At 43.2% G+C, this 26,451-nt stretch overlaps 1 protein-coding gene across 4 annotated transcripts in view; it reads right to left on the bottom strand.

Moving 5' to 3' along the window:
• The window catches only part of LOC103621627 (protein spinster homolog 2), a 98,748-nt gene that overhangs the window by 26,035 nt on the left and 46,262 nt on the right, over nucleotides 1–26,451 (bottom strand). For all 4 annotated transcript variants that reach the window (XR_001864864.1, XR_001864865.1, XM_017743051.1 and 1 more), the window contains exons 3-9: nucleotides 25,844–25,995; nucleotides 23,949–24,015; nucleotides 21,223–21,365; nucleotides 19,915–20,067; nucleotides 18,150–18,339; nucleotides 12,565–12,630; nucleotides 5,352–5,450 (exon numbers count right to left, since the gene is read on the bottom strand). Coding sequence is in view for 2 of the 4 variants with exons in the window: in XM_017743051.1 (XP_017598540.1) it covers nucleotides 5,352–5,450; nucleotides 12,565–12,630; nucleotides 18,150–18,339; nucleotides 19,915–20,067; nucleotides 21,223–21,365; nucleotides 23,949–24,015; nucleotides 25,844–25,995 (870 nt within the window). In the remaining 2 variants the exon portion in view is untranslated. The remainder of the gene's footprint in view (nucleotides 1–5,351; nucleotides 5,451–12,564; nucleotides 12,631–18,149; nucleotides 18,340–19,914; nucleotides 20,068–21,222; nucleotides 21,366–23,948; nucleotides 24,016–25,843; nucleotides 25,996–26,451) is intronic.

The following is a 26,451-nucleotide window of genomic DNA, read 5'->3' as shown; positions in this document are numbered from 1 at the left end:
CTACTTTCTATACAGATATACTTGGTTAGGTAAACACCTTCAAACCAAATCAACAAAAAGACTGTTTCAAACTGGGCCAAGACGCTGTGAAATCTGTGCCTCCAGTTAAAACTTTCATTGAAAAGTATCTTAATTGCTGCATTTACTACTGTTTTTCTTGCCTTGCCCCTAATGAAATGCTTATATGCCTGCCCTGATACTCTGCACCAGGGATAATTAACACTGCTCCGCTAACTACTTGCTGAAGAAAGGTCATTAGCATTCTTGCTGCTTAAATAGCTCATTAGATTTATCAACCTGCTCACAGGAAAGCTGGGGAAGGGAGAAAAGTGAAGGGTGCCAAGGCTACCACAGCTCAGCTGGCCTGCAGTGGCTGGAGGTGGTGTCCCTCCAGTAAAACTGAAACAGCCCAGGAGGGCATGAAAGATGGGAACCACCATCAGAGGAGGCCAGGGAGTAGGTTTTAGCCCACCAAAAGGTGCTGATGGAGGAGAGCTGATCTTTGGCACTTTAGAACTCCCTCCTCACAGGTTAATGTTGCCAGGTGACAAGCAGATACACACTGGTTTCCATCCCCAGCCTTCACGAACAGCTGCACAGAGAAGATGAGAGAGAGTTTAAGCAAACAGGAGAGCAAGCAGCACCAGGGCAGTGTGTGCCCACAGCAGCACCTGCCTGGAACATGTAGGGAGAGCAATGCCTGCTGCAGGTCCTGTTGGCATCACAGTCAGAGTCAAGGCAAAGGTGAAAGAGGCAAGTTCTCAGGTAGGAAGCAAATTACAAACTTGGAGGAAGGAAAGAAAAAGTCCCAAGACAGCCTTGAAATAAAAAACCCCTTTTGTCTGTGCTCAGATTTCCAGAAGCAGAAGAGCAGTCAGGAAGTGGAGGGGGACACAACAAGGAGGATGATGTAAACCCTGAGCAGGGAAAACAGGTTCATGCCTCTGTACAGATGGACATGGGAGCATGGACTTACAGTTGTTTTATTTTAAAGGGCAACCAAGACCTAACCAGAATTAGTGATATAAAGAGCTGGAGCTGTGATGCAGCCTGAGAAGAGTTAACTATTTCACATGCTGTGGCCACCTCCCTCCACTTGCTCTTTGGAGTCTGAAATGCTGTCTAGGGCAGCAGTTCAATCTTTATCTGATACTCAACATGAATGGTGGGATTTAGGGCATTTCTCTTAACTCTTCTGTGCTCCAGCAATCACGTCTGCATAGTGGGAGCAGTCAAAGACAGAAAAGTACAACAGATATTTGAGTGTAATGCACTGAGCAGGTGAGACTTCTCATCCATTGCCTCAAGAATAAAGCATGGATTGACACTGGAGTTGTTAAAAAGGAGTTATTTAAACTCTGCAGGTTGGTTATCACAAAGGTCCTGAAATAAGTTACAGCGCTCTAGGAATAAAAGCTGTCTCATCTACTGAAATACTGCAGCAATGCCTATTCTTATTTGTAAATGAACAGGCAGTGCTGATTTACAGTAATTGATCTCAGAGCTTGCCACTTAGTAAAGCTTTATGCAAATTCCAGCAGCCACCCTAACGCTGCATTTGCATAACTCCTCTGTAAGTCAATCTTAACCCTTTTTACTATAATAAAAGTGATCAATATTTAAAGAGACATTAAAAACAGCCACACATATGTGCTCCCAGCCACTTAGCTGTTAAACACTAATATGTATTTGGTGCTTTGGGTGGTTTAAGGAGCTGCAGTGCAAGATTTGGAATGGGGTGAAGTAACAGAAAGTCTGAGTGTGACCTTGAGCTCTCTGGACACACTACAGAGCACGGCAGCAATTGCACACCTGAGGCTGTGGCTGATCAGCACCTTCTATGTTCCACACGGGGATTTTAAGATCAGTGCAATATTTATTGGTATCCAGCAGCAACAACTGCCTGCCACAGCTCAGCCCTACAAGGACAAGGGTCGCCAGTTCTTTATAAGAGCACTGCTAGAGGGAATCTCACTATAAACTCACAAAAACCATGTAGGATTCCAGCCATGTTTGATTAAAGCACTGATCATTTAGTGAGGGAACTTTAGGGGGATTCTGTAAGCAGTTGGAAGATACAGCAGAACTCCAAGATCCTGGGTGAACCCAAGTGATCAGGAGGCTGAGTTTCACCCATTCTGAGCCTGACTGTTACCACAGTGCACAGAATCACAGAATCATTAAGGTTGGAAAGATACTTCTGATATGATCAAGCCCAACCTGTGACTGAATACCACCTTGTAAACCAGACCAGAGCACTGAGTGCCATGTCCAGTCATTCCTTGGGCACCTCCAGGGCCTTCTGCTGCTCTTGTTCAAAACCTACCCCCTGTTCTTGGTCTGCCTCGTGAAGAGTCTGGTGTCACAGCAGTGGGAGTTGATGCCCTCAGGGTGGAGAATCCCAGAAGGGTTATGGAAATCAGGTTCCCAAATTTCCCTTAAATCCAGCAGGAGTAGGTTACTCAGCCCTCATAGACTGCCTTGAAAATCCTGGTCAGACTCTGAGCCCCTTCTGCAATCTGCCCAGGTGAGGTTTTAGTGCTGCATGAAGGTCTCCATCTTGTACTGCAGCTGGAAAATTCCTGTGGTTTTTAACACCCAGGTTCAGTGCTTGCCTTAGCTCTGGTGCAGAAGTTGGCTGTCATTTCACTTTAAATAGTATTTGTTTTCCCGTGTTATGTGGAGTTGTAGTTGACCTTTCAATCCTGGTAGCAGAGGGAGGATGAATCAGCCCAGCCAGAGAAGAGGCTGCACAATGGGATGCTGGCTCCTTCCATGACATGAGTGCTTCACTCCTTCTTTTCTGCACAGAGCCTTGGACCTGCACCCTCTCCTCCCAAATCACAAGTGCCCAACAATTACAGCATTAGAAAAGGATAATTCAAAATAATAACTAATATTTTCCCAGTCTAAAGAAAGCCTAAAGCTGCTATTAAGTTGGGGCTATGCATATTTCAGCCAAGAATCCTTAAGTAACTCACAACTTGCTTTATCTCTGAATACCAGGAGGGCAAGGCACATTGCTTCTACAACCAAAGATCTTTACTTAAAATCTATGACATTAAAGACTCCCAGGCAACTTTCAAGAATAATTGCAATCATCCAGGGTCCCAGGTATTCCTCCTGGACATGTAAGGAATGTCTTTCCTCTTATGTAAGGAAAAGGATGAACATGCAGCAGAGTCACCTGAGCCAGCCTGGCCTGCCCCAGCCCTGCCCTCATCTCCAGCCCCTGTCCTGCCTGTCTCCTCCTCCCCCACATTCCCCACGTCATCGGCCCTGCAAGAAGCAGCCTCTCCTGCAATTCCTTTGCGCTTGCCAACTTCAAGTAACTTCTAAAATAAGATCATTTCTCTCCAGGTACCCAGAATATTGAAGTAAATAAAGAGTAAGCTAAACTGTGCATTTTTATTCTCTTGAGAGATTTCTCATTTCTTTGGTCTTCTCAGTCTTATCTCCATCCGCCTTTTCCCATGTGCTTCAGAGGGCTACAGAGCAGCCATAGCACTGCCATTCAAGAGTAAACATTTATGTATATTTAAACAGATATACTCACAAAATTAAATATATATAAATAAATGTGTAGCTACACACACTGGCATCTACAGGATGAATAGATAAGCAATGATGGTTCTAAAAAATAAAAAAGCCCCACAGCACCCAGCAGCTGTGTCTGAGCTGGAGGAGCACATCAAAGTCCTGTCTCTCAGGTGATGGGACCAGTGAAGATCCCAGTTACATCCCTGGGTAGCAGCACTTTCAACACACCATGAGCAGGGTCACCTAGGGATTTTTGTGGAAGCTACTATATTTTATAAATGATGATCTGTGATCCCTGAAACTCCATGCATCAAACTCCACAGAAGGGAAAAGAAATTTCCCCAGTTCATCCAGATTTCTTCTCCTCATTAAATTTCCCAGGCCTTTTATTTTCAACTGTGAATATTCTCTGACTGCCAGATTTTGGAGCTTGGTCTCTTGTTCTGTTCTGCCATAGGATAACGGTGGCATAGAAAGGGAGATCCCCAGTCAGACCAAGGCCAACCAGTGAAGCAGTCACAGAAAGGAACCTGAAATGAACACCCCAGGAAGGAATACTAATAAAAACCCCTGGTCGGGCACTGACCAGGCTCCTCAGGGAATGGTCGCGGTCTCAAGGCTGCCAGAGTTCCAGGAGCCTTTGGACAATGCTCTCAGACACAGGGTGGGATTGTTGGGGTGTCTGTGCAGGGCCAGGAGTTGGACTGGATGATCCTTGTCAGTCCCTTCTAGCCCAGAACACTCTGTGGTTCTATGATTTACTGTCATACAAACCAGGTACAGCTGTGTGTTGCTGCCCATAAACAGGTATTTGGTTTCTGAGGTCAGTTAACAGCTAAACACACACATGACTCTCTTCCAACCTAATTTCTATCCGCCCCATGTGCACACCACAGCAAGAACTCTTTACAGAGCCACCTGAGAGCTTTATAAACACCTTAGGCTAAAAAAATGTGGAAGCTTATTTCCCACTGTTGGAGAGGATGAAAGTTTGGTAAGAAAGTTTCACAGGTATGTAGGCTTGGCAGAAAGATCTCTGAATGTAGGAACTGAGGATGAGATAGAAATGGAAGCAAATTTTGATATAGAGTAAAAGATGTTTTGCTGAAACACTGAGCACTGAATAACTGAGAAGGCAAAGGTTGGAGATGAGTTGGAAGGAGATTTTTATGAATAGGACAAAGGTATGTGACTACAAACAAAGACATGTTTTTCACCAAGTAAATAAGTCTCAAGAAGAGCATAAGTAAATAGAAAACATGTCTTTACCAAAAAGAGAAATATGGCAGGCAAACAAGAAATGTTGATGTAGCAAGAAGAAGAGAGGTCTGAGAATTTTCCACTGTAAGCTTAAATTGTAACTTACTCTTGTGATTGGATAATAATGACTATAATATGGTGATGGTAGTAGTTATGATAGGCTATAGGCAAATGTAAAGGTATTGTGTGTGGTGCTTATTGGTTGTTATGTATTAAGATACTCTGCAAAGAAAAGTATCTAATGCTTTGTAACATGAACAGAAAGCGGCTCCAGGTCTGCCTACAGCTGGAGCTGGCAGCTGTAGGGCTGGCTCAAGTCCAGACATCCTTCGTGAAACTTTCTCCTATACCCACACCCAAGCGGTCCCCCCCCGGTTTGAACTGCAGCTCACAACAACCCAACCAGGTAAAAAAAGTTGCACTGCTCTGCAGCACTTCCCATTCTGCTGACAAAGACAGGCCTTCCTTCCCAGCAGGATCTAACTTGGCATTTCAGATGAGCAGTTCGGAAACAAAAGCAAACCCTGCCAGAGCCTGCTGTGAGCACTTACAAATCCAATGAGATAAGGACTGCCAGCATCTCCCAGGAGGTGTGAAGTGAAACTCTGCAAGGCCACTGCGGTTGCACGGCGAGTTGGAATGACCACATACTGCAAAGAAGGGGAAAGAAACAAAAATAGGTAAGGAAGCTGAAATGAGAACCTGCCCTTCTGTCTTGTACTGCTCAGTTTATGCCCAGGGCAGCACAAAACAAACCAGCCACCCCAGACAGAGCCACTGGCCAGTCCATGGCTGGCTCAGGCAACTGGGAGCCTCAGATACCCTTCCTGCTCTGGAGTTCTCCTGTTGGCAGGTGCTGAGGGAAGGAAGCTCTGCCCACTCTGCTCCACTCTCAGCAGTGCTTAGACTATCAGCTTTGCCCACAAGACACTTTGCTGTTGCTCCTCAGACTGTATTTTGCTTTGCTGGTGGGGAGAACGAAATTTAAGGTTGCTCAACACCACCAGCCTTCCAATCAAGGACTGTGCTGTGACCTGGGATATTTGGTTTATTCCACAATAAAAGTTACTTTGTTTCCTAAACCATCAGCATTCTACATCAGTATGAAAGGTCACGGTCATGCATCCTCCCTTCCCACTCCATCTCCAGCTACTTTATATTTTTCTCAAAAATTTGTGATTCCATTTGTGAAAAGTGACAAAGTCATGTTAGGAAAATTTTCCACAGCCAAGATACTGTAATTTGGTCTCTAATAGGACATGACACCCTTAGCCGGGTCATGCAGAATCAGTCAGATTACACAGGAGCAGTGGAAAACATAAATTACTTCCCCATGAAGGGACTAGAGCTCACAGATAACAGAGCCCTAACCATGGACGGGGATGAAAAATTAAAAAATAAAAAAACCCAGCAACCCCCTGACCTGTGGAATGACCTTAATTTTAGAATACACTTTTTAGAGGCAGAAGAAGTAATTGTCTCTTGCATAAATTGTTAAAGACGCTGGCTAAGGACAGCTGCATCAAGTCCACATATCCCGGTTTATAAATTGATCCTGTCTTGATTTAAAGGCTGGAAGTAATGAAGAATTCAATAGGTCTCTAAATCCAAGTGAGCTTTGTTTCTGCCTGTAAGCACTGAATCTCATTGTGCCTTTTCCTGTGGCTCTAACAGGAATGACTCTTGTTCAACTCTTTGGAGACCATGATCCCTTTTATTTGTCCACTTTCTCTCTGATGGGCTGTCTTCAGTCTTTCTTTAGAAGTCCTGCCTTGCCAGGATCCTTGCAATCCTTTCCCAAAGTCATTTATTAATTAAATGTGACATTTCAGGACTGGCCCATCCCCAGCCAGAGCTACACAGAGATCCTTTACCTGAACTGACTGGCAGGGAGGACTCACTCAGGGCACAGGACTAAAGCACATTGCAGTGCTTGAACAATTCCTCACAGGGAAGGGGAGTTGCCCTGTCTGCAGTGGAAAGAATTACCATAAAAACCAGAAACTAAAGAAAGAGCATTGAGAAAATCCACACTAGAAAAAAACTGATGCCTGTTTAAAATTATCATCTCATTCCAAGCACAGACAATTCCGAATTACGGGTAAAATTAGATTAAATGCTTTTCCTTAGGGTTTTACCATGTGCTTTCAGATGACCTGCCAGTTCTTTCATCCCTGCTTTGACAAAGCTGCAAATGCACACTGCTAATGCACTTTGATGCCACGTATTAAGCAGGCACCCTGTTCAACTTCTGTTGTGCAACAGAAGAGCAAGGTATGTTCAGATCCAGAGCAGCCACCCAGCTGTGGATGTCAGGCCCCGTCCTCCTTTTGCTTCCAGGAACTCAGAACATGACTTGAAGAAAGAAATCCCAAGAGGAAAATTAGCTCTAAACTTCATTAGAGACACAGAAATGTGCTGAAGGTCAGGCTGTGAACAGTAGGAGAGCCCCACAATTCATTCCCACTCCCCAAAGAAGCAGATAATGGATGCAACCTAGATAGATCAGACAGAAGAAAAGAAAAATTAAGAGTGAGTTATTTTTGTTCTTCCCACCTGGCCCCAGTTCACACAGGGACAGTGGAGAAGCATTCTGCAAGAGCTCTTTGGGAAAGGGCATCTGAGTAGATAAAGTGAAATTCTACCTAATTTGAGAGATGTGCATAAATATGAAACATGGAATTTGAAACCAAAAATATTTTTTCTTTCTGTAAAGTTTATGTTAACAAATCTGGAGAAGAAAGCCTGCCTGGTTCTGTATTCTATCCATTTTTGTAGCAAAAGGACAAAGGAAAAGGCACATTTATTAAAAATTATCCACTTTCAGGGAGTGGTAGTGAATTGATGCTAATTAGAGGAAGAAATCTTAATGATGATACCTGTATCATATGTGTGCATGCATATATAAATATTTATACACATGAATACACACACATATATTAGACATAATTTTGCATGTGTAGCTATATTATGCAAACATAGTTTTGCAAGTAGGAATACAGTTTCCAGCTTAACTGAAGAAGTTATTGATGGTTGAAACACCATAAAGTGCTAAAACTTGGTATATTGGGTCTGGAATTCAAGAGAAAAACACTCCCCTCAAAGAAAAAAACCAACATGTAGCAAGCAAATGAACATGACATCCTTGAAAAAGATATTGGAAAGAAAAAAAAAAGCTTAAACCAGCACCTCCAAAACACACAAAAAATACTCCACCCGATCCCTACTCAAAAAGCATTTTGTTCTGATGGACAGGAAGCAGTTGGTAGCAAACATCTACTGTTCTAGGAAGACAGCAGTAAATTACAGCTCTAAATGGGCATTGCAATACTAAAATAGACCTAAATTCAAACCATACATGGCCTGGTTTGGACATCCCACAGAAACTGGAGGTGGGAGAGCCACAGCAGCCAAGGCGGAAGCCTGTGGGATTGTCCTGGCTCATCCCTTATTCAAGGTTCAGAGGGAGGAAGCGCAGAGGATGGGCAGGGAGGCTGACCAAGCAGCTTTGGAAACCTCTGCTCTTTAAATAGAGGTTTAGAAAGCCCAGGGATTACTGCTGACATCTCCTTCCTGTGATGAAACCAGCAGGAGCTGGTCTGAAAAAAGTTAATGGGGAAAGCCAAGGAGAGATTACCCTTCTCCCAGGAAAAGAGGTATGTTCTGATGTTTATGTCTAAGCTTTAATAGAAACTCTACTCTCTCAAGCACTCTGCTGCCCTTTCTGGGTCAGGACAATTCATACTGGCCTCTTTCAGCACCAAAGACAAAGAAAACAGGTACTAACTGTGTTCCAGCCACTGACAGAACCTGGAAATAGCCCAGATATCCCTGCTGTTCAGAAAAGGGAAAGGCTGGGATCCAGACAGACCCTCCACAAAAGCCAGGCAGACACTGTCTAAGAAAGATACTCCTAAATGAAGTAAAAGGAAGCTGCTGTGGTTTCCACCTCCCTGCACACCATGGAGTAGAACACCTCTACCTGCAGCCCTTGGCCCAGCTGCCCTTGGATGGTTTGGAGTGGGCTGTGTTCCCTCAATCCCAGGCATTCCTCACCCTGCCTTCAAATCTAACCTGCAGCACTTGGAGTATTTTTGTGTGGAAGCACCCAGAGAAGCAACAGCAAGAACCTCTGAAAATGCAATTTATCTTTGGCTATAAAAATAAGGCAGCATTTTGTACTAAATAAATAACTGGGTTTTATTTTTAGGGAAAGTGATCAGAATAAAAGCAACATTCCTACATGCCTACGGCAAAACTGAGCACCAGTCTATGCCTGTTTCAAGCTTAGAGGAAGACTTTGACTCTACAACAAAACATCAAAGCAGCTCCTCCATGGCAGGTCATGACCATTTAGAAAGAACTAATCTTTTAAAAGAAAACAGAAATATACAGAGCAATTTTTTGCATGAATGTCAGGGGTATGAATAAACTGAGGATGGCTTTTCTCAGCAAAGACCTAAAGAGACTGTGATTGAAATAGAGGCACTTTAAATTGCTTCATGGCTCTTACACAAAAATTCCAAGCTCCTGTCCATCATCTCTATTTCTGATGTGCTATGGAGGAAACCCCCACTATTAGGGCCAGACTCCCACAAAGTCCCACACACCACACATGTCTCAGAGTGTTACACACTTGCCTGCTGCACTGAAGCTCATTCATCATTACTGTTACGAGGCAGTTTTAATGCTACTTTGGGGTTCTGGTAATTTTAAGGCCAATTTGCAAAGATGGCTGATGAAATCTGTTTCATAATTAGCAAGCTCCATACAAAATGCCCCTCCTTTCCCCAAGCACCATCTGAGCATGTGCCTGGGAGGAGATATGGAGAGTTGTGCTCAGGAGAATAAGACCTGTTTTGTACAAATCTGCATTTGGAACAAATATCAGCCTTTCAGAATCTCAGGCAGTGCAGAACACTTTGCAGCACTGACAGTTTATCAGAGCCAGCACTTGGCACCTTGGACTGCAGACAAGCCAAGGAGCTGTGCTCCGACCCTTCTGCAGGAGGAGCAGCAGATGCAATGCAAGCACAGAGCTAGGAAGAGCCAACAATTAAATTGGAAGATAATAAGCAAACATCCTTGTTTTGCCATGGAAATTAAACTTGCAAAACCTCTGGAGGGTAACAACTTGCCCGATAAGATTCTTAAGCAGTCATGGGATCTGTAAATCTTGGGAGAGCTGTGAGAAATCATCTGGGATGCAGTTTCCAAAACCCCTCACTCCCGGCATAATGAAATCGGCAAGAACGGTGTTCAGCCAGTATTGAGAGCTTTTATCCATGAAAACAAGGTAATATTTATGTATAGGATGAAAGTGTTGTTAAGCTTACGCTAATAATGCTTTTAAACTCCTTCCCACCCTCAGGCAAGAACAGACACACTTCTGATTACACCAAATAAATAGTAATCAGTAGAAATTAATTTGCCAAACATTTGAAGTGCATCTGCTAAAGCATTTCCACACCTCTCTCTGGCAAGGACTTCCCACCAAGCTGTCTGTCAAATGTGGCTGTAGCCTTGCTCTCACCTATTGACATTCTAAGCCCCCTCTGATCCCCTGTGTGATCTGCCTGCACTTCTTCCATCTGCTTCCAGCCCTGTCCTCATCTAAGTGATGTTTACATTTATTTCTCTAAAACTTTCACAAGTCCACTCATGCTGTTAATGCATCAAACTGGGCATTATATACAATGCTCAGTTCATTTTCCTAAACAGACCAGAGAACAATGAGCTGAAAAGTTGGCAGCAATTACCAAAATCCAATTTTTAACATGGCTTTAGTTTCTTTCCCGTGTTTTGGAAAATTAAACTATTATTTCCAATCATTTTTTATGGAGCCCTTTTGCACTAAAGCAACATAAATAACTGCAAGTGCATCCTACAAAATGGAACTAACTATAGGATGCTGGTAAGACAGGTGGCAAATCCTATAAAAGCTGTTAAAAAGCTACAGGATAGCGAAGTCACATTGAAATCAACACAAAAAACCTCTGTAATTAAAATGGCACAATGATGGCAGCCCTAATACCCTTGCTATAACAGAGCAGTTGGTTGAAAAATATCTTCTGGGGTTACCTTGAGACAACACAGGTCAAATTTCAGGTCTGTCTCTGGCACAGATTTTCTGGATGACCTTGAACATGTCTGATAGGATCCGCCCTCCTGGCAGCTGGGACCACCTCAGCTGAGCCCTTACCTGTGCCAGCCAATGCTAGGGAGGGTCTAAAACAGCTGCTATTTAAACCTCTCCACTAATTCTGAGTGGAGAGAACTGGGATTGATCCTGGGAGCACCACAGCTGGAGGTGGGATGCAACAGGAAGCTCTGGCAGGAGGCAGGAATGAGCAGCTACACATATTGTACTGTAATTTCTTCCTCAGCACAGCTGTCTCCAGGCTGCACATCTGTGCAAGTGTTGAGATACCACATCATGAATGGCCACAGTAGCCTTGAACTCAGCACAAGCTGCAAAAGCCCATGGAAGTCCCGGGGAAGCCCCACAGAGCTCTGTCCCACCACAGCTGACCTGGCAGGAGGAACCTTGGGAATTAAAAGCCATCCAATGCTACCAGAGTACACTGACAACCTTTGTTCCTCTATGCTTTACCCACACTGAGAGAAGTGGATTTAACCACCCCACCCCACCTCTCAAAGTGTTCCCTGAACAAACGAGTGAAAGATGGAAAGTTCATCAGGCAATGCAGTGATGGCAACTGCAGAGCTACTTTAAAACAGAAACACAACCTTGAACGTCAACATAAACAGAACTTAAGCAGAGGCTTGAAGTTCTTTGCTGAATCAATATATCAACACCATTATCTTTACATCTTAGAATACTGAGCCCGATTGTTTCCTCGCTGATGTTTACATAACCAACAAATACAAGCCAAGGGAGTTTTCTATTGATGCTGGACTGATTATATTTTCAATTCTGTCAACAAGCTGACAAAAGACCTCGGGAAAGTCCTGTAATGGTTTGGTGCCTTAGTGCCTTTCTTTTCATACAATAAGCAACACCTCCTTCACAACAGGGTTTCAACGTGTATTATATTTGATGAGCTCTGATGGAAACCTCTACAAAACATGCAAAGCTCTTGAACAAATGTCCAGACTATTTCATGTGAAAATGGGGCTGCTGAGGTCAGCTTGCTGATTTGAAAGACTTAAAAAGCTCTACAGTGGAGAAAGAATGGAAAATGAAGAACATGAGTTGAAAAGTTCCTGACAGTTTCCTCTTGGATAAGGTGGACATAGTCCAAAAATTCTTTATACTTTCTTTTCCTCTCTGCTCTCCCAGAGGTGGGTTTCTATTGTGTATGTGTTGAATGGTAGGTAGATGGGCTGCCTTTGTGGTCGGAGGAGGGAGGGAGGGAGGCAAGGATTTCCTATTGCAGAACAAAGCTGAGTTATTGATAACAAAGCTCACAAACATGCTGACTGTTAGCAAATGCTGCCTGAATTCTGTGCATGTGGGGTTTTGCACAAACACTTAAGATTTTGGGAAATTATTTGAATTCAGAAATGTTGTCCTTTCTGGACATCTCTCCCTGGTGCTCAGAACAAAGGACAAGAAGGATCTTTTTTCTCTCCTTCTCCCAATGTCACTTTTCGTTTCAGTAAGCAAAAATAATAATAATGAAAACCAGAATAGGCTGAAGTAGGGACTAGGATCTGGAAGAAATTGTAAACTTCAGGTTGTTCTTGCAAGTTGACAAACTGCTCTGAACATGGAAAGATGCTGGTCCAAAGTGCACTCACCATTAGTATGTCTGCTGTGATAGCCCAGTTTGAAAACAGAAGAGTTTCTCCGATAAAAATGCAAATCTGTTGTAACAAAACACACAAAAAGGAGAAGATTTATTCACTTGACATTAAAAGGAAAAAAACCTGTCACAAACTTTCCTTTGTTGCTTATTTTTCTCATACCTACGCAGTATACTCCTTGTTGCTGTTGTGGTTTATCCTGAGTATTAACAAACCATAGACTTGTATCAGAGCTCTAGAGGGCTGGCCCGAAATGTTGTTATTGTAAACTAAGTTTATGATCTACAGAGCAGCTAAATAAAAGGCTGACACATTTGATTTTAGAAGAACATGAAAAACCAGCATGAAGAGACAGCCCCAGGCTTGCATACTTAGAATCATTGCATTGTTGTGGTTGGAAAAGACCTTTAAGGATCATCAAGTCCAACTTGTACCATTCTGTTCCAAAAAGCCAGTTAGAAAAGGCAAGAAGGCCACAACACCCCAAAGCACAGCCATTTCCATTCCTGGGAACCAAGTTATGTGTTCAGCTCTGTAGCAAACCAGCTGAGGTTCTCTACACACTCTGTGGAGGATCCCTTCCCTCCCCAACAGCATTACAGGGGTAATATCTGTCCAGTCGAGACTGGAATTAAGTATGGGCTTTGCAACATCAGTGTCTTGTGCTGAAACACAATCCTTGGCTCTGTGGAGATGATCAGTAAGAGACATTAAAAGCCACAGAACTGCAAGAGTGGCTCCTGTGACATGATGTGACCACTGCCACTGTCTTTCCCACACAACAGCTGAGGTTGCCTAAACCCCTCAGACCATCATGTCACTGCCAGGAATAATTTGCTTTATTTAGCAAGTCTTACGCACTGACCTATAGAAGCTTCCTCTATTTGTTTCTAAAATTGTCTTTGTTTCCCACATCTTTTCCCTCCCTATCCCTTTTTTCTGTGACTGGATCTGCTTCCTCTGTGATGGTGTCCGAGCCAGTCATTACAGCCCAGCTGGTCAGTTAGGAAATCTCCATTTCCATTTCCCACTGCCCACTGGTCTGCCTTGAGCTTGGCTCTCACCAGAAATGACAATTGCCAAGGAAAGAACACATCCAATAACCCAAGGTGCTGGCAGGAGTTGAAGCCACGTGTCCCGTGGATACCAGATACATAGTCAGACCTGCTCTGAAATCTGTCCTGCTACAGCTTTACAGCTGCTGTTGCTGGGATTCTGTGGCTGGAGAGACTAAATTGAGCTTGGGAACGATGGAATCACACTTCTGAATGCAGCATCTACGTGCCCTGCCTGCTCCCAGCTCTGCAAACAGGTAATTGCTTGCCTTGAGCTGATAGGAACTGCACACATTTGAATTGTCACAGGCAGCAAGTAGAACTTGTCCCTTGTGCAGGAATTTAGCACAAGTCCTTTAAATAAATCACTGAAATCCTACAAACTTCAGAGCACACTAGTTCTGAGTTGATGAATGTGTATTTCAACCAATCCATGAAACATGAGATTAATAGGTGGGTACTGGTAAAAGGAAAAGAGGAACATGAAGATCAAAAAGTAGATAGAAGATACTGACATTAAAAAATATCTGTCCTTCAGCTGCTGATGGGGGTTTATAAAAATGAGTTCACTGCAAAGGGCATGTGAGGATATGTGGCATTTCTGCAGAAGAGAGACTCTAGGGATGCTTACAGCAAATAAGGCAGCCCCACAGCAGATAATAGCTCCTGAAATGCTCATGGTTTTGACTCCTCACACTCTTTTTGAAACCTCATTTTATACTGAGACTTCACCTCTACAAATAGATCTGTTTCTGACTCTAGCTGTGCTGTGTAACATCTCACCCTGTCCATTTGGTGTCCAGTTGCTCATCTGTGCTTTTCTGTTTAAGTGATCAGTTAGCAAATTCTGACTGCCAGAAATGATAAATAAAGTAGGTTTCAGAGTGGACACACCTGAAGCTCTCACAGCAAGTTCTAAGCAGGTTACAAACTCCTTCCATGACTGTTTGCAAATCTTCATTATTTGTATTTCTCTCTGAAATGGTAGGTGAGACACCCTCATGTACTCCTGAATCTGGAGCAATTCTAACTCCAGCTCAGTTCTGGGCAATATTGATGCCTCAGAAGCAGGCAGGTCACCAACAACATGAAAACAGGAAGTCCCTGGGGTTGAGACTGAGATGCTGTAAAAGCTCTCTGGCAAGGCTTTACCCTGGGATTTGCTGTTTCTGCAAGATCATAGAATGTCTTTGAGGAATTGAAATAGATGTTGAAATTGAGGAATTTGGAACAGTGTCAAAAGGAAGGCAAAGCAGAGCATCTCTCTCCAGTCACTTGGAGATTTAAACAAGTGTAAAATCTGCAGTTGAAATGTCTGAGCAGAGTGAGATGATGATGCCACACAGATAATGGGTTTCCAGGGACAGGTTTGAAAACCAAGTTTCAAAGAGTTTGTATTTCAGAAAAAGTGGGACTTACAGATATGCAAATTGGTGCTTTAAGGAGCTGGATTACAACACACAAATCCACACGCTGCAAGGCAAACTGAGTAAGAACTGATTGGACTATACAGCCAAGCAAGATAGTAAAAGAGAGGAATACCGGTGTCTGGGCAGCTAAATGATACAGAATTGTCATTTTATTCCACCTTGCCAGCCACTTTACCACTGCCAATAATTTACTGGATCAGTATGAAAAGATTGGCTGGAAAAAAGTCATCTGTCTACCTGCCTCAGATGGGAGTGGCTGCTACAGAATGGGAATAACAACTGCCCCAGGGACCAAAATCACTTGCAAGAGAGGACTGAGCAGGAGAGAAATAGTACATGTGTCCAGGGGAGGAAGAGAGCAGACAGCACACAGCATGTAAGGGACAGGGTGATTGTGTTAATGGAAATGCAGGTCTTCTCCAAAAAAATAAAACCTATAAAACCAAGAAATTAAAAAGCAAGAGCTGTGCGAGTTCTTGCTGGAGTGCTGAACACTTCATTTAAGCTGATGCCTGTATCAGTCAGCATTAAAGCTCTCAATTGTTAACTAAAGCAGGGAGGGAGATGGTGATCTGGTGGCCACCACAGCTCTCTCTCACAGTGAGAGAGAACGTCATCTCATGGGGACCCACCTAATTGCTTGGAAGTAAGAATTTTAAGGCCCTGAGCCAATGAGGGTTCCAAAAACATTCACTGTCAATTTTTGCATGGTGTGATCCATGACAGAAGCCCAAGGACAGTCACAGTACAGAAGGCTGGCAAATACCACCATTCTGGGGGACAGACCAGAACATTGCCTTGCCTTTCACAGACACAGAATTCAAGGACGTGAGCCAGGACAAGCTGTCAAGACAAGAGACAAGAAAATCAACCCATAAATTTTACTGTATTGTTTCCAGAAAGAGATTTTATGGTGGATTTTGAGATAAGGAAGGTATCCTAGCCCATCATTCTGTCCACCAGTCACAGAACACTCTCCCCTTCATTATGGACCAATGAGACTTAAAACAAAGAGCAGTGAGAAACTGCTACACCATGCAACCTTGCAGTGCAGGTCTCCTACTGAAATGCAAGGGAATTAAACACTCTGGAAGTCTGCAAGATTGCAACAGCTCTTTGAATGGCATGGAAAAACAAGAGTTTGTGTTAGAAACTTGCCTTGGAAACTCAATTCAGTACAGCACTGCCACAATAATACCTTGTGTTATGAGACACTGGGAGCTCCAACACAGACCTGTCCTCTCTTTCTGGGCATCAGGTTTCCAGCAGCAGAGTATTTAGGGCTATGGAGAGGCAGTGCTTCCTGCTTCAGCCTAATAGCATCATAAACAGGCTCATATTCCTTATACCCCCTCCATATGCAGTTGTAACTTCCTTTGCAAATCATTGACTCTTTATTAGATTTACTGCTCATCCATAATAAAATAAATTGTTTCTAGGATTGTTGAAATCATACCATCTATATTTATATACTTAAACAATGCAGAATAGTCACATGGCTATTAAAAAAAATAGAAAAAAAAAATTAAAATGAGACTAATAGCTACCTCCTGTGGCACAATTTTTGAAAACAGTATTTCCAGCCTAGAAAGGGAGAGGTTTCTGTATAAAGAGACTGAACACCACAAATGAACATGTCTGTCACTGGGTCTGAAAAGGAGAAAATCACAGCTCTGTCTGCACAAAGAGGTGGAGGGAGCAGTTGAGGGGTGTGATAGATCAATGAAAGGAGGGTTAATGATTCACCAGCCAGTAACACCCTCTCACAGGTTGTCTGAGGAGATCATTTTTCTGACAATTCAAATGTTAGTTCATGGACACAAACCAGAGACCTGAATCTTAAATAGCCAGAGGAGGTATTCCTGGCTCTGTCTCAATGATTTTGAGCTTCCACTCTTTCTGGTTGTGCTTCCCCATACTGTGGCAGCTGCTGAAATACTCAGCAAATAACCACGGCCAGGCCAGTGCTTGAACTACAGAGAAATGAGGAACAGCAGTTGGTTGGTTACTTGTAAATGAATTCTCCTTGCTGGCTGAGTGTGTGCTGCTGTGTGGAAGCAAAGGGTGAGCTTTCAGAAGGGATCCCACTACTCCAAACTTCTCATGCTTTCCCTTCATAAACTTCTCTCAGGTCCCAGACTTCTCTCATTGTGACATTAAAAGGGAACCAGAGACTTGTTCAGTGACTGGATTTTTACTCCCTACTGAAAGCAAGATTCTAGCCCAAGGCTGGATTATTACAGTTGAGCTTTTCTTTTTCCCTTCAGTCTAACTAAAAGAGGGTCAGTTTAGATGAGATGTAAGGAAGGAGTTTTTTACAAAGGTGGTAAAGCATTGGCACAGGGTGGCCAGGAGGTGGTGGATGCCTCATTCCTGAAAACATTCAAGGCCAGATTGGAGGGGGCTCTCAGCAACAAGGTCTAGTGGAAAGTGTTCCTGCACAGTGCAAGGGGGTTGGACTACATGACCTTAAAAAGTCCCTTCCAACCCAAACCATTCTATTCATCTGGATCTATTTGATAACTTTTTATATAATTCAATTATAAGCACTCAGGGAGGGGCCATATTTTTATCTGCCTTTATGCAGCATCGAGTACTGTAGGTTCCTGGGCTATAGTGGGGCTATGGTAATATAGATAACAAATTGAAATTACTGGGTAATTAATATTGGCCTGCTGCAATCCACCTAGTTATGGAAATGAATGATACTGAAAGGGAGCCAAAAGCTTGCCCACAGACAAATTACACTGTAATTGTCATCTGGTACCACTGCAGCTACAATACCCTCACTGCAAGGGAAGTGCTCAATTTTCCTGTACCAAAACATTAGGCAAGAGCAATAAAGGTGTGGACTGAGGTGCAGATAAAACAGCCCAAAGGCTGTGGGTTTCCATGGAGCTCTGAATTCTGATGGCAGCAGGGATAAACAGTTGAGATATCAAGCACACTTAGGTAGTGCCAGAATGCCAAGAGGCAAAAAGGACATTCAGAAGGGCAAAGGCAAGAAAACATCCCAGGCTTTCTGCAGGGGACAATGCACACAGTCTTGTAAGGAGTTTGGTAGGGGCTGGCATATGGAAAGGATTATACTTACATAGGCTCCCACGATGCTGCTCTTGGCAGCCACAAAGATCAGACAGATGAAGATGGCTGATCCCAGCATTCCAACGGCACAGACAAGAGGATCAGCTCGCTGCGTCTTTGACCGGCACCATTTGGTTGCTCCTGCCCCTGTGATTACACCCAGGAAACCAGTGAAGCAAGTAATTGCTCCGAAGATCAAACTATTAATAAAAAAGAAAAAAAAAAAAAGAAAGAAAATAAGAGAAAGGTGGGTTGTTTTTTGAGTTATTCCCTAAAATGGGCATAGCCTTTGGACAAATTATTTGGGTAAACTGACTAATGGAAATTTACACAATGACTTTGCAAATTTTAAATAAAACAAATGCTCATGATTTTAGCCCTCTTCCTCTGCAATTAAGAAAAACACAGCATATGAAATTTATCCTTGTACACAGGCTTTGATCCATAAGTGAAGGAGTGCAAAGGGCTCACACTGCTTCCTTGGGTGGAACTGAGATTCCTACAAAGTGCCCTGAACAGCTAATAATGTATACATAAAACTAATTAATAACCTGTACATTGATCATGGAAGGGGAAATCATGGACAGGCACCAGGAAGCTGCAGGGCAAGGAAACCTAACAAGTCTCTTAAATATCAGCGATTTCCAATGTACTTTGAACTTTATAAGTCCTTTCAGGCCACTTCAAAGAAACTTCTTGCTGTTAGGTTACACATTTGAAATGTGTTCATTTCAATTTAAAGAGCCACGAGGATTCTCCATATTATATGTGCAGGATTTGGATTACAGGGTCTTGGGCAACCACATTAGAATAGCTTGAGGGGAGTTCAAAACTGAGGTGTCATCAAGGAGGGGGAACTTCTCTTTGTAAACAGCAGATGGGCAGTCAAGCTGGAGCTGTGTGTTTTGCTCACTGCATTTTTGTGGAACAGCCTGAGATTGCCTGCTGGACACTCTGGTTGATGGGACTCCACACCACTAACTACTTTAATTGAGATGGGATTATGTCTGCTCCAGCAAGAAGGTTTTCCTAATATTATTTTCCCTCATGAGCTAAAAAGCAAAAGAGCTGACAAAAGGCATTTTTTAATATCTTTTATTTACCTGGAGGAAAGCTTTTATAGCATTTTCTCGTTTGTGCCACCATGGTAAATCACAAAATGAATTACTTTTCATAGCTTATGAGTTGCAAGTGATATTCCATAACCAGAACTGAAAACCCAAACCACTGTATAACATCAAACACTCCAGCCCGAAGTGTCCCAGATCTCTGGGACATTCTTCAGCAAAACTCAGAACACAAAGCAGTTTACAGAGCAATAGAACAGGGAAGTCCTGCCTCACACAGAAATAAAAGCCTACGGGATTAGTCCCTGCAGCTTTAGGGGAACCATTCCAACCTCTGAATTACAGCCACCACTGGGGCTTCCCAACCTGCCAGCTTGTTCTGCTGCTGTCACAGATGGGTATTAAGAAACCAAATTCTCAGCTCTCCAAACATCTTCCTTAGAGGATTTCTCTTTTCTACTCTGCACCGCAGCCTGGGAACTAAGACAGAGCTGAGGTCATTGCTTCTCCCTTGGTTTGACTTCATGCAATGAAATAGAGAAATAAAACCTAGTTTACAATCCCAGCATTTCCTATCATTGTTGCAAGGACCTAGAGGAAATTACAGACATTCTAGTACTTTGTCTCTGTGGGACTTGCCTGCTTCCTCTGGTAAATAAGCCCCCACCCCCTCTCCCTGTCTGTAAAGCAGCTGACTCTGACTCTCACCTATCTTTGGTGCCACAGGGCTGGGAGCTGCAGGTCTCTGCTGTCTTCTGCACGACCTGTGCTCTGTGAAGGTACAGAGGGATCCACATGCCAAGTGCCCCTGTGGCAAAGGAGACAGCTGAGGTGGCCAAGGATGAGAACACGTAGCTGCGGCTGTGGAGACAAAACCAAGAGAAGGTTTAGTGGGGAAAGTGAAAAAGCAGGAGCCTCATGCAGGAGCCAATGCTTCAGTGACAAAGCCCAGTGTTCCCCCACACTTGCCCCCTCCCTTTGCCAAGGGGCAGGGGTAACACGAGGTACAAAGGAATGGAGAATAAGAAGCATGGAATATTCACATGTGATGCTCCACTGATAATAATATACTGAACTCATCAGAGATGCTTCACAGGACTGTTTTTCAAGGGACTGTTTGAGAAGACAATCAGTACTTGGTCACTAAGACACATGTGAATTACAGGGTTTTCACCCTAATGTCACCTGTTTACCTGGATGAGCAGTTTCACTTCTCCCTCCCCATCCGTGCCACCATATGGTTACTACTTACATAAACTACCAAAAGCAGTAACATAGAAATATTGATAAATTATCTATCATCACTTTTCATCGTCCTTTGACACTGGATGAGAATACCAGGGAGGTATTCTAGCCAGTAGTTCTAAAAATAAAGGACATCACAAGTTTCCCATCAGAATTACAAGGTAACCCTGAATTCAGAGGTGAAAGTATTTGCACATTCACAGGCCAGCTTTCTGGAAGGAAGTGCAGCTGCTTAAACACTCATGAACGTGTGAACCTTTATGCACACATACAAGTGTCCAAGCACATTCAGTTCTCATGGATTCAGTCACACATGGTTGTATAAACACATACATTGAAACTTGCTGCAGTGCAAGCTTCTGTGTGTTTTTTTCTCTTAAATTGCTAAAACTCTTTTTCCCCTCAGCAAAATAGCTCTTTCAAAGAAGAAAAAGGATCTAAGTGTCTGAACAACAGTGGCACAACAATTAATACAGGAACACAGCAATTTCTACACTTCAAAAGCCCTGATTTGTGTGAAGTATGAGCCAAACAAAGCGGGCTTTTTCTTAGATGTCAATCTTGGAAAGGTTAGAGCAAAACTTGGAATCCATCATTGTCACAGCAGTCAATACCTCATGTAACTGTGATTTTCTTTCCTTGGTCCACAGACTAAACTTCCTGCAACTCCCTGCATGTTGTCACTTTCCAGTCTCACCGTGCTAAATCCAGACCATTGGATGTTCCAGTTACACATTAGAGGCAAAACATGGTTATTACTAGTGCTCTTACTTTCTAATCAATGCTTTCATGTCTCTCAACCATGAAGTTCGAGCCTTCAGCTGCCCCCCAAGTTGTTCAGCATTTCCTCTTTTAGCAGCAGGCACAAATATCAAGATGAGTGTCCCTGTTATCATTCCTAGGAGTGGAGATACCTGCAAGAAAGGAGCAGGGAATTAGCACAGGAGTCAGGAGGGTTTGCTTTGACTGGTCAGGAAGAAGCAGAACACATCAGTTTGGTTTCAGTGACTGTTCCTCACAGCCAGTCAGAACCTGTGAGCATGGAGGCATCTGCTCCTTTCCTTCCTCCATGTCATTCCCTGGACTCTCTTATCTCACTCCGGAAACATGCAGCTTTGAAAATACTCTCATTAAGGCACTCCCATTGTGTTAATAAGTACCAAGATTCATCTAAACATGATTCTTCAGTGATGTTTAACTCTTTGGAAACCTACTCCCAGCTGGACTAAGAGATCAGCTGGTTTCTAGGTGAGTGCAGAAACCTTTAAAAGGCAATCAGACCAGCTGAAAGATTTCTGGATGTAGGGAACATGCTGGCTTTGAAAATCCTTGCTTGACATACATCCCTCTTCCAGCTAACCCACAATGGCTTCCCATTTTCAGGCATCTTCCTCAGGTTACCTCAGTACAACAGACCAAGAAAAATAGAAAATTCAGGCTGGAACATAGGAAAACAACTAATTCAAGGGCTTGGTTTTCCAGTATCCGATCCTTTCTCCCAAGCACTAGGCAAACATACAAAGATCCCAGTGTTTTGCAAGCTATAAAAACTATTCTTGTTTTTACACTGAAATTCCATTATAGTCAGAATGGAAAATAGTTCCATCAGGAAAACAGGACCATGGATTTCACTGAACTATCATCTCATCTAGATATGCTATTTAAAAAATGAATTCCTGTTCCAAAAAAAATATGCTTCCATTATTAACCTGAGAATGGCCTTTACACATGGAGCAGTGTTTCATGTCCAAAGATGACAAACACACAATCCTTCTAGGGAACGAAAGACAAAAGTATTTCAGAACTTAAAAGCCAGGAAAATCCCTCATCCAGGAATACACTGAAGCCTGATACAGTATCCTTATGACAGCTGAACACAAGACACAGCACTGGTAAAAAATATTGGAAATGCTGTTTTTTCTACAGCCAGATGATTTCAAGTCTCTTTGATTTTTATCTAAAAAATTTCATCTTAAGTACCCACCAAGACAATATCCATGAACACTCAGTAACGCTCCAGTGAAACATTTGCTTTATTGTTAGATCCAGGGACAAAGCTGCCACTTGCCCACGTGTCCTTCTGTCTTTTTCAGCCCACTGAAGTATGGATTATTCCTGACCTCTTCTGGATTTGGAGCCCACAGGAGATCATAGAGGGAAGCATCATCTTGGGGAATCATTCCCATCTTGCAAGAGCACAGTAATTGTCATAGGGATGGAAGCTGCTTTACCCTGATGTCTGGAAGCTTTTTCTGTGTGCTGTGTGACTACGAAAACTGAGCAATGGTGTCCAAAGCAACCATCACAGATGCGTGCAGCTCATCAGATTCCCCAGATTTTGTACAGCCAGGGAATCCTGCACCAATGTGTCATTTATAGTGGAAATCATGACTTGTAAGGGATACAGTCTTGCAGATATTCTGGATTTCTCAGGGTAACTGTGAAGACACCACCTGAAAAGTCCCTAGTGATGATCTCTTTGCACAAATTAACCATTTGGGTTTTACAGACAGGTTTGGGCTTTCCAAGAGCGCTCCAGTTAAAGCCCACTGACCAGAGGAGGGGCTTTGGGGCTCTCACTGCTTGTGTTGGCCTCTGCTCAAAAGTTCATGTTACTCTTAAATATTTCTGCTGTCTAATGAGGCAGCATCCTCTTGGTGGGAAGCTGTAGGCTACTCCACTTTCCACTCCAGGTGCATAGCTGGAAACTGCCCTCTACTTTCCCAGCTCCATATGAACTGTTCATGGTGATGTTCCCAGCTTTGCTTACCTGGGGCATGGCCTGTGTCACAGAGGGCATGTTTGCTTCAGATGGGAACCCCTGTATTTCTTCACCTGGTGTTATAAACGGTGTTGGCCTGAGCTTCATGAGATTCATGGTCTCCATGAAGTGCCAGAGCCAAAGAATGCACCTCACGTGCCACCCACAGCACCAAAGGTCAGAAACCAGTTCTGCTGGGCCACTTCCTCTCAGCTCTTTCAAGACATCTTTGTGTGCAGAAGCTGTTTGTGAGTATGTGATTGGAGTGGATTGTCTTTTCAGCCCATTTATCAGGGTCCCAAGAGGTTAAAATAGAAGGAAACTGACTGTCTCAGGGCAGAAAAACAAGCGGAAACTGGAACAAAGTGTTTTTTCCTCAAAGCAGGAAGCCATTCTCAGAGTTTCTTGACAGCAGGGGACTGAAAGACTGTGGAGTTGATTTAAGGCCAATGTCTCGTCTTCCTGTCCCCATCAAGAAGTCATGACTGATTGATCGATAACAAAGTGATTGGAAAATTCTTGCTCCTAAGCAGGGAAAACACCAAGTCCCACAAGCCAAGCCCACACACCTTTGCTTAGAGAGTGCATCTGCCATGCACTTAACATCCACAGATGTAATTCCCAATACTTTACCTTCCAGATATAATAACAGGTTGAGCCATTGTGTGATGGAACTCTTCCTAACACCAGTCAACCAACCAACTGTCATTAAGATGTGTCATTAAGAGGGACTTACCCGCAGTGCCCAGTGCCAGTCTCCAGCAACCTGCTTCACACTCGACCCAGTGATGTATCCCAAGCCACTGCAAGAAAGGCCAAGATGAGAGCTGGTCAGAGCTTTAAGTGTGCCACAGTCATAGCTGTTCTTAGACAAAGGCAAAGAGAGGCATAACCAACTGTGTGTCCTCAGCTCTCTTGTCCTACAGGAAGAAATATGGGGATTGAAGCAGATGGTGACTAGTACCTGACTCTACCCAGCATGGCTGATCTAAAAATGTCCAAATCTGATGGAAATTTGGAAGTTTATAGCTGACCTTTCAATCTACAGTGGATGGAAACAAAAACTCAAACAAGATTTATTTCCCAATTTCATTTCTACATCAGGCCTTTCTCTGTGCTAATATGAATATTAAACAATTTTATGTTCAAGCTTTCAGTTAAATAGTGCCCTTCAAGGACAGATAATATTCCATCACCAGATTTTTCTTCTTGCCACTTAATAGTACTTGGTTCTAATTATGCAGGAAGAGACCATTTTCTGTTAGCTTGGAAGAAAAACCAAGGAGAACGTGCAAGAAGTTTGATGAGAGACCTTCAGCCACATGTAAGACAAAAGGTGCGTCACAAGAGACTGACGGTGAACATAGCCACGTTTCTCTCAACATGAACTGAAGGTAAATAACCTTTTTCACAACTGCTGCATTTGTTGCTGAGATTGCCTTGGCTAAAAGTTGCCAGGATTGCAGTGGGGCAACCATGAGCCACCCCTCGCCCTTATTGAAGAGTCTGCTAAGCTTTGGAGGTTGCCAGCTACAACCTCCCCAAAACTGGACATTTTACCGAGACAGGCCCCAAATCAAACCGTGAATCATCACAGACTGGTTTGGGATATAAGAGACCTTAAAACCCATGCAGTTCCACTCCCTGCCATGGGCAGGGACACCTGCCACTATCCCAGGTTGCTCCAAGCCCCGTCCAACCTGGCCTTGGACACTTCCAGAGATGGAGCAGCCACAGCTTCTCTGGGCAACCTGTGCCAGGACCTCCCCACCCTCACAGGGAAAGAATATTTTCCTGACATCAAATTGAAAGCTCTTTCAGTTACAGCCCTTGTCCTATCCTCCATGGCCTTGCAATCCATGCTGCTGCTGGATATTGAGATAATGAAGTCCCAGAATCAGGCTCAACAGGAGGAATATTTGTAATTTCTTTCTAGTTCACTGAATTCTCTATGTGAATACTTTGAATCCTTGGTCCTCTTGGCAAAATATTCTTTTCACCAGTTAAGTATCTGTTTCTCTCTTCCTCCTCACAAATGGGTGTTTGTGAGTTTTATCTCATGGGTAAGTGTTCCAGCTTGTAAAATGCACCACCAGAAATTTTCTCTGAGTTTGGAACATGTTGCCCATGTATTCCCTCCTGGTAATGAACCCCTAATGCCCCTTTTGCACAGGATGTTGTCCAGCTCTGGGAATTGGTATACAAACGATGCAAAGCCAGCCTGCCAACAATCTCACAATAGATGGTCAGCCACTATTTTAAAAAATAAAAATAATGACAGATTCCCTCCTGTCCCAAAAATCAGATACTGTGTTGAGCTGATAAGGAAACTCAACTGAAAGAAGAAGTCAGCTAAAATATTTTGATTCCATTTCCACCCCATTGCTGTAAAAAAGTAGGAAAAAAACTGAAACAAACCAACAACAAACTTCCCATCAGTTCCCAAAAGTCACACATGAACTGGTAACAGGGCCAAAAAAGAATCTAATTCCTGCAACTAATTAGTCACTGCTCACAATATTTTCCTGTCTAAACCGTTCCAACCAAAGTCAAGAACTATCATCATTAGCAATTTCAGATCTGTGTGAGTTTATTTAAGAGAAAAGCCAAAACCAGATAAAAGAACCTTACCTGCCCAGAGGAATTGCAAAGTAGAAAACAGACAGCATAAGGGTCCTCGTGTTCTTGGTGAACAGGTCTCCGATGATGGTTGGTGCAATAGTGGAGTAACTCGCTTCACCGATGCCAACCAAACCCCGTGAGAGAACAAGGAGCCAGAAATACTGAGAAAAGAAATATAAACATCAGCAAGTCCCCCCTCAGCTTGTTAAATTCAGGTTGGACAACAGTCAAGGAAACACAAATTCATGTGACTGGAAAATGATCCTCCTGTATATGCTTATTTTTTAGAACTTCAGAGTTGTTTCACATTTGTCTTTTGCCCAGAAGAAAGGGACTATATTTTTGGTGAAGATTTATAGGCATGAAAAAAACCTAATAATAAAACATTTACTCAGTGACACTCAAGAATATATTCTAAAAGAGGCAAAAGACCCCCAGTTTGTTCCCAGGTCCCAGCTCACACTTGCTAAGCCTGAGTTGGAGAGGTCTGGGGAGGTGGGTGATTGTAAAAATCCCTGCTCTGGGATCCAGAAACAGCAACTCCTGCCAAGCACAACCCACCCTCCCCAGCGTGCCAAGGACAGGTTCTGACTGTGGAATCCTGAAGGCTCTTCAAG

This window comes from Corvus brachyrhynchos, unplaced genomic scaffold (assembly GCF_000691975.1).
Source record: "Corvus brachyrhynchos isolate BGI_N302 unplaced genomic scaffold, ASM69197v1 scaffold99, whole genome shotgun sequence".
In the NCBI taxonomy this organism is placed as follows: Eukaryota; Metazoa; Chordata; class Aves; order Passeriformes; family Corvidae; genus Corvus; species Corvus brachyrhynchos.
Note: the sequence above shows the minus strand (reverse complement) of the source record. Positions and strands in the feature narration are given on the sequence as shown.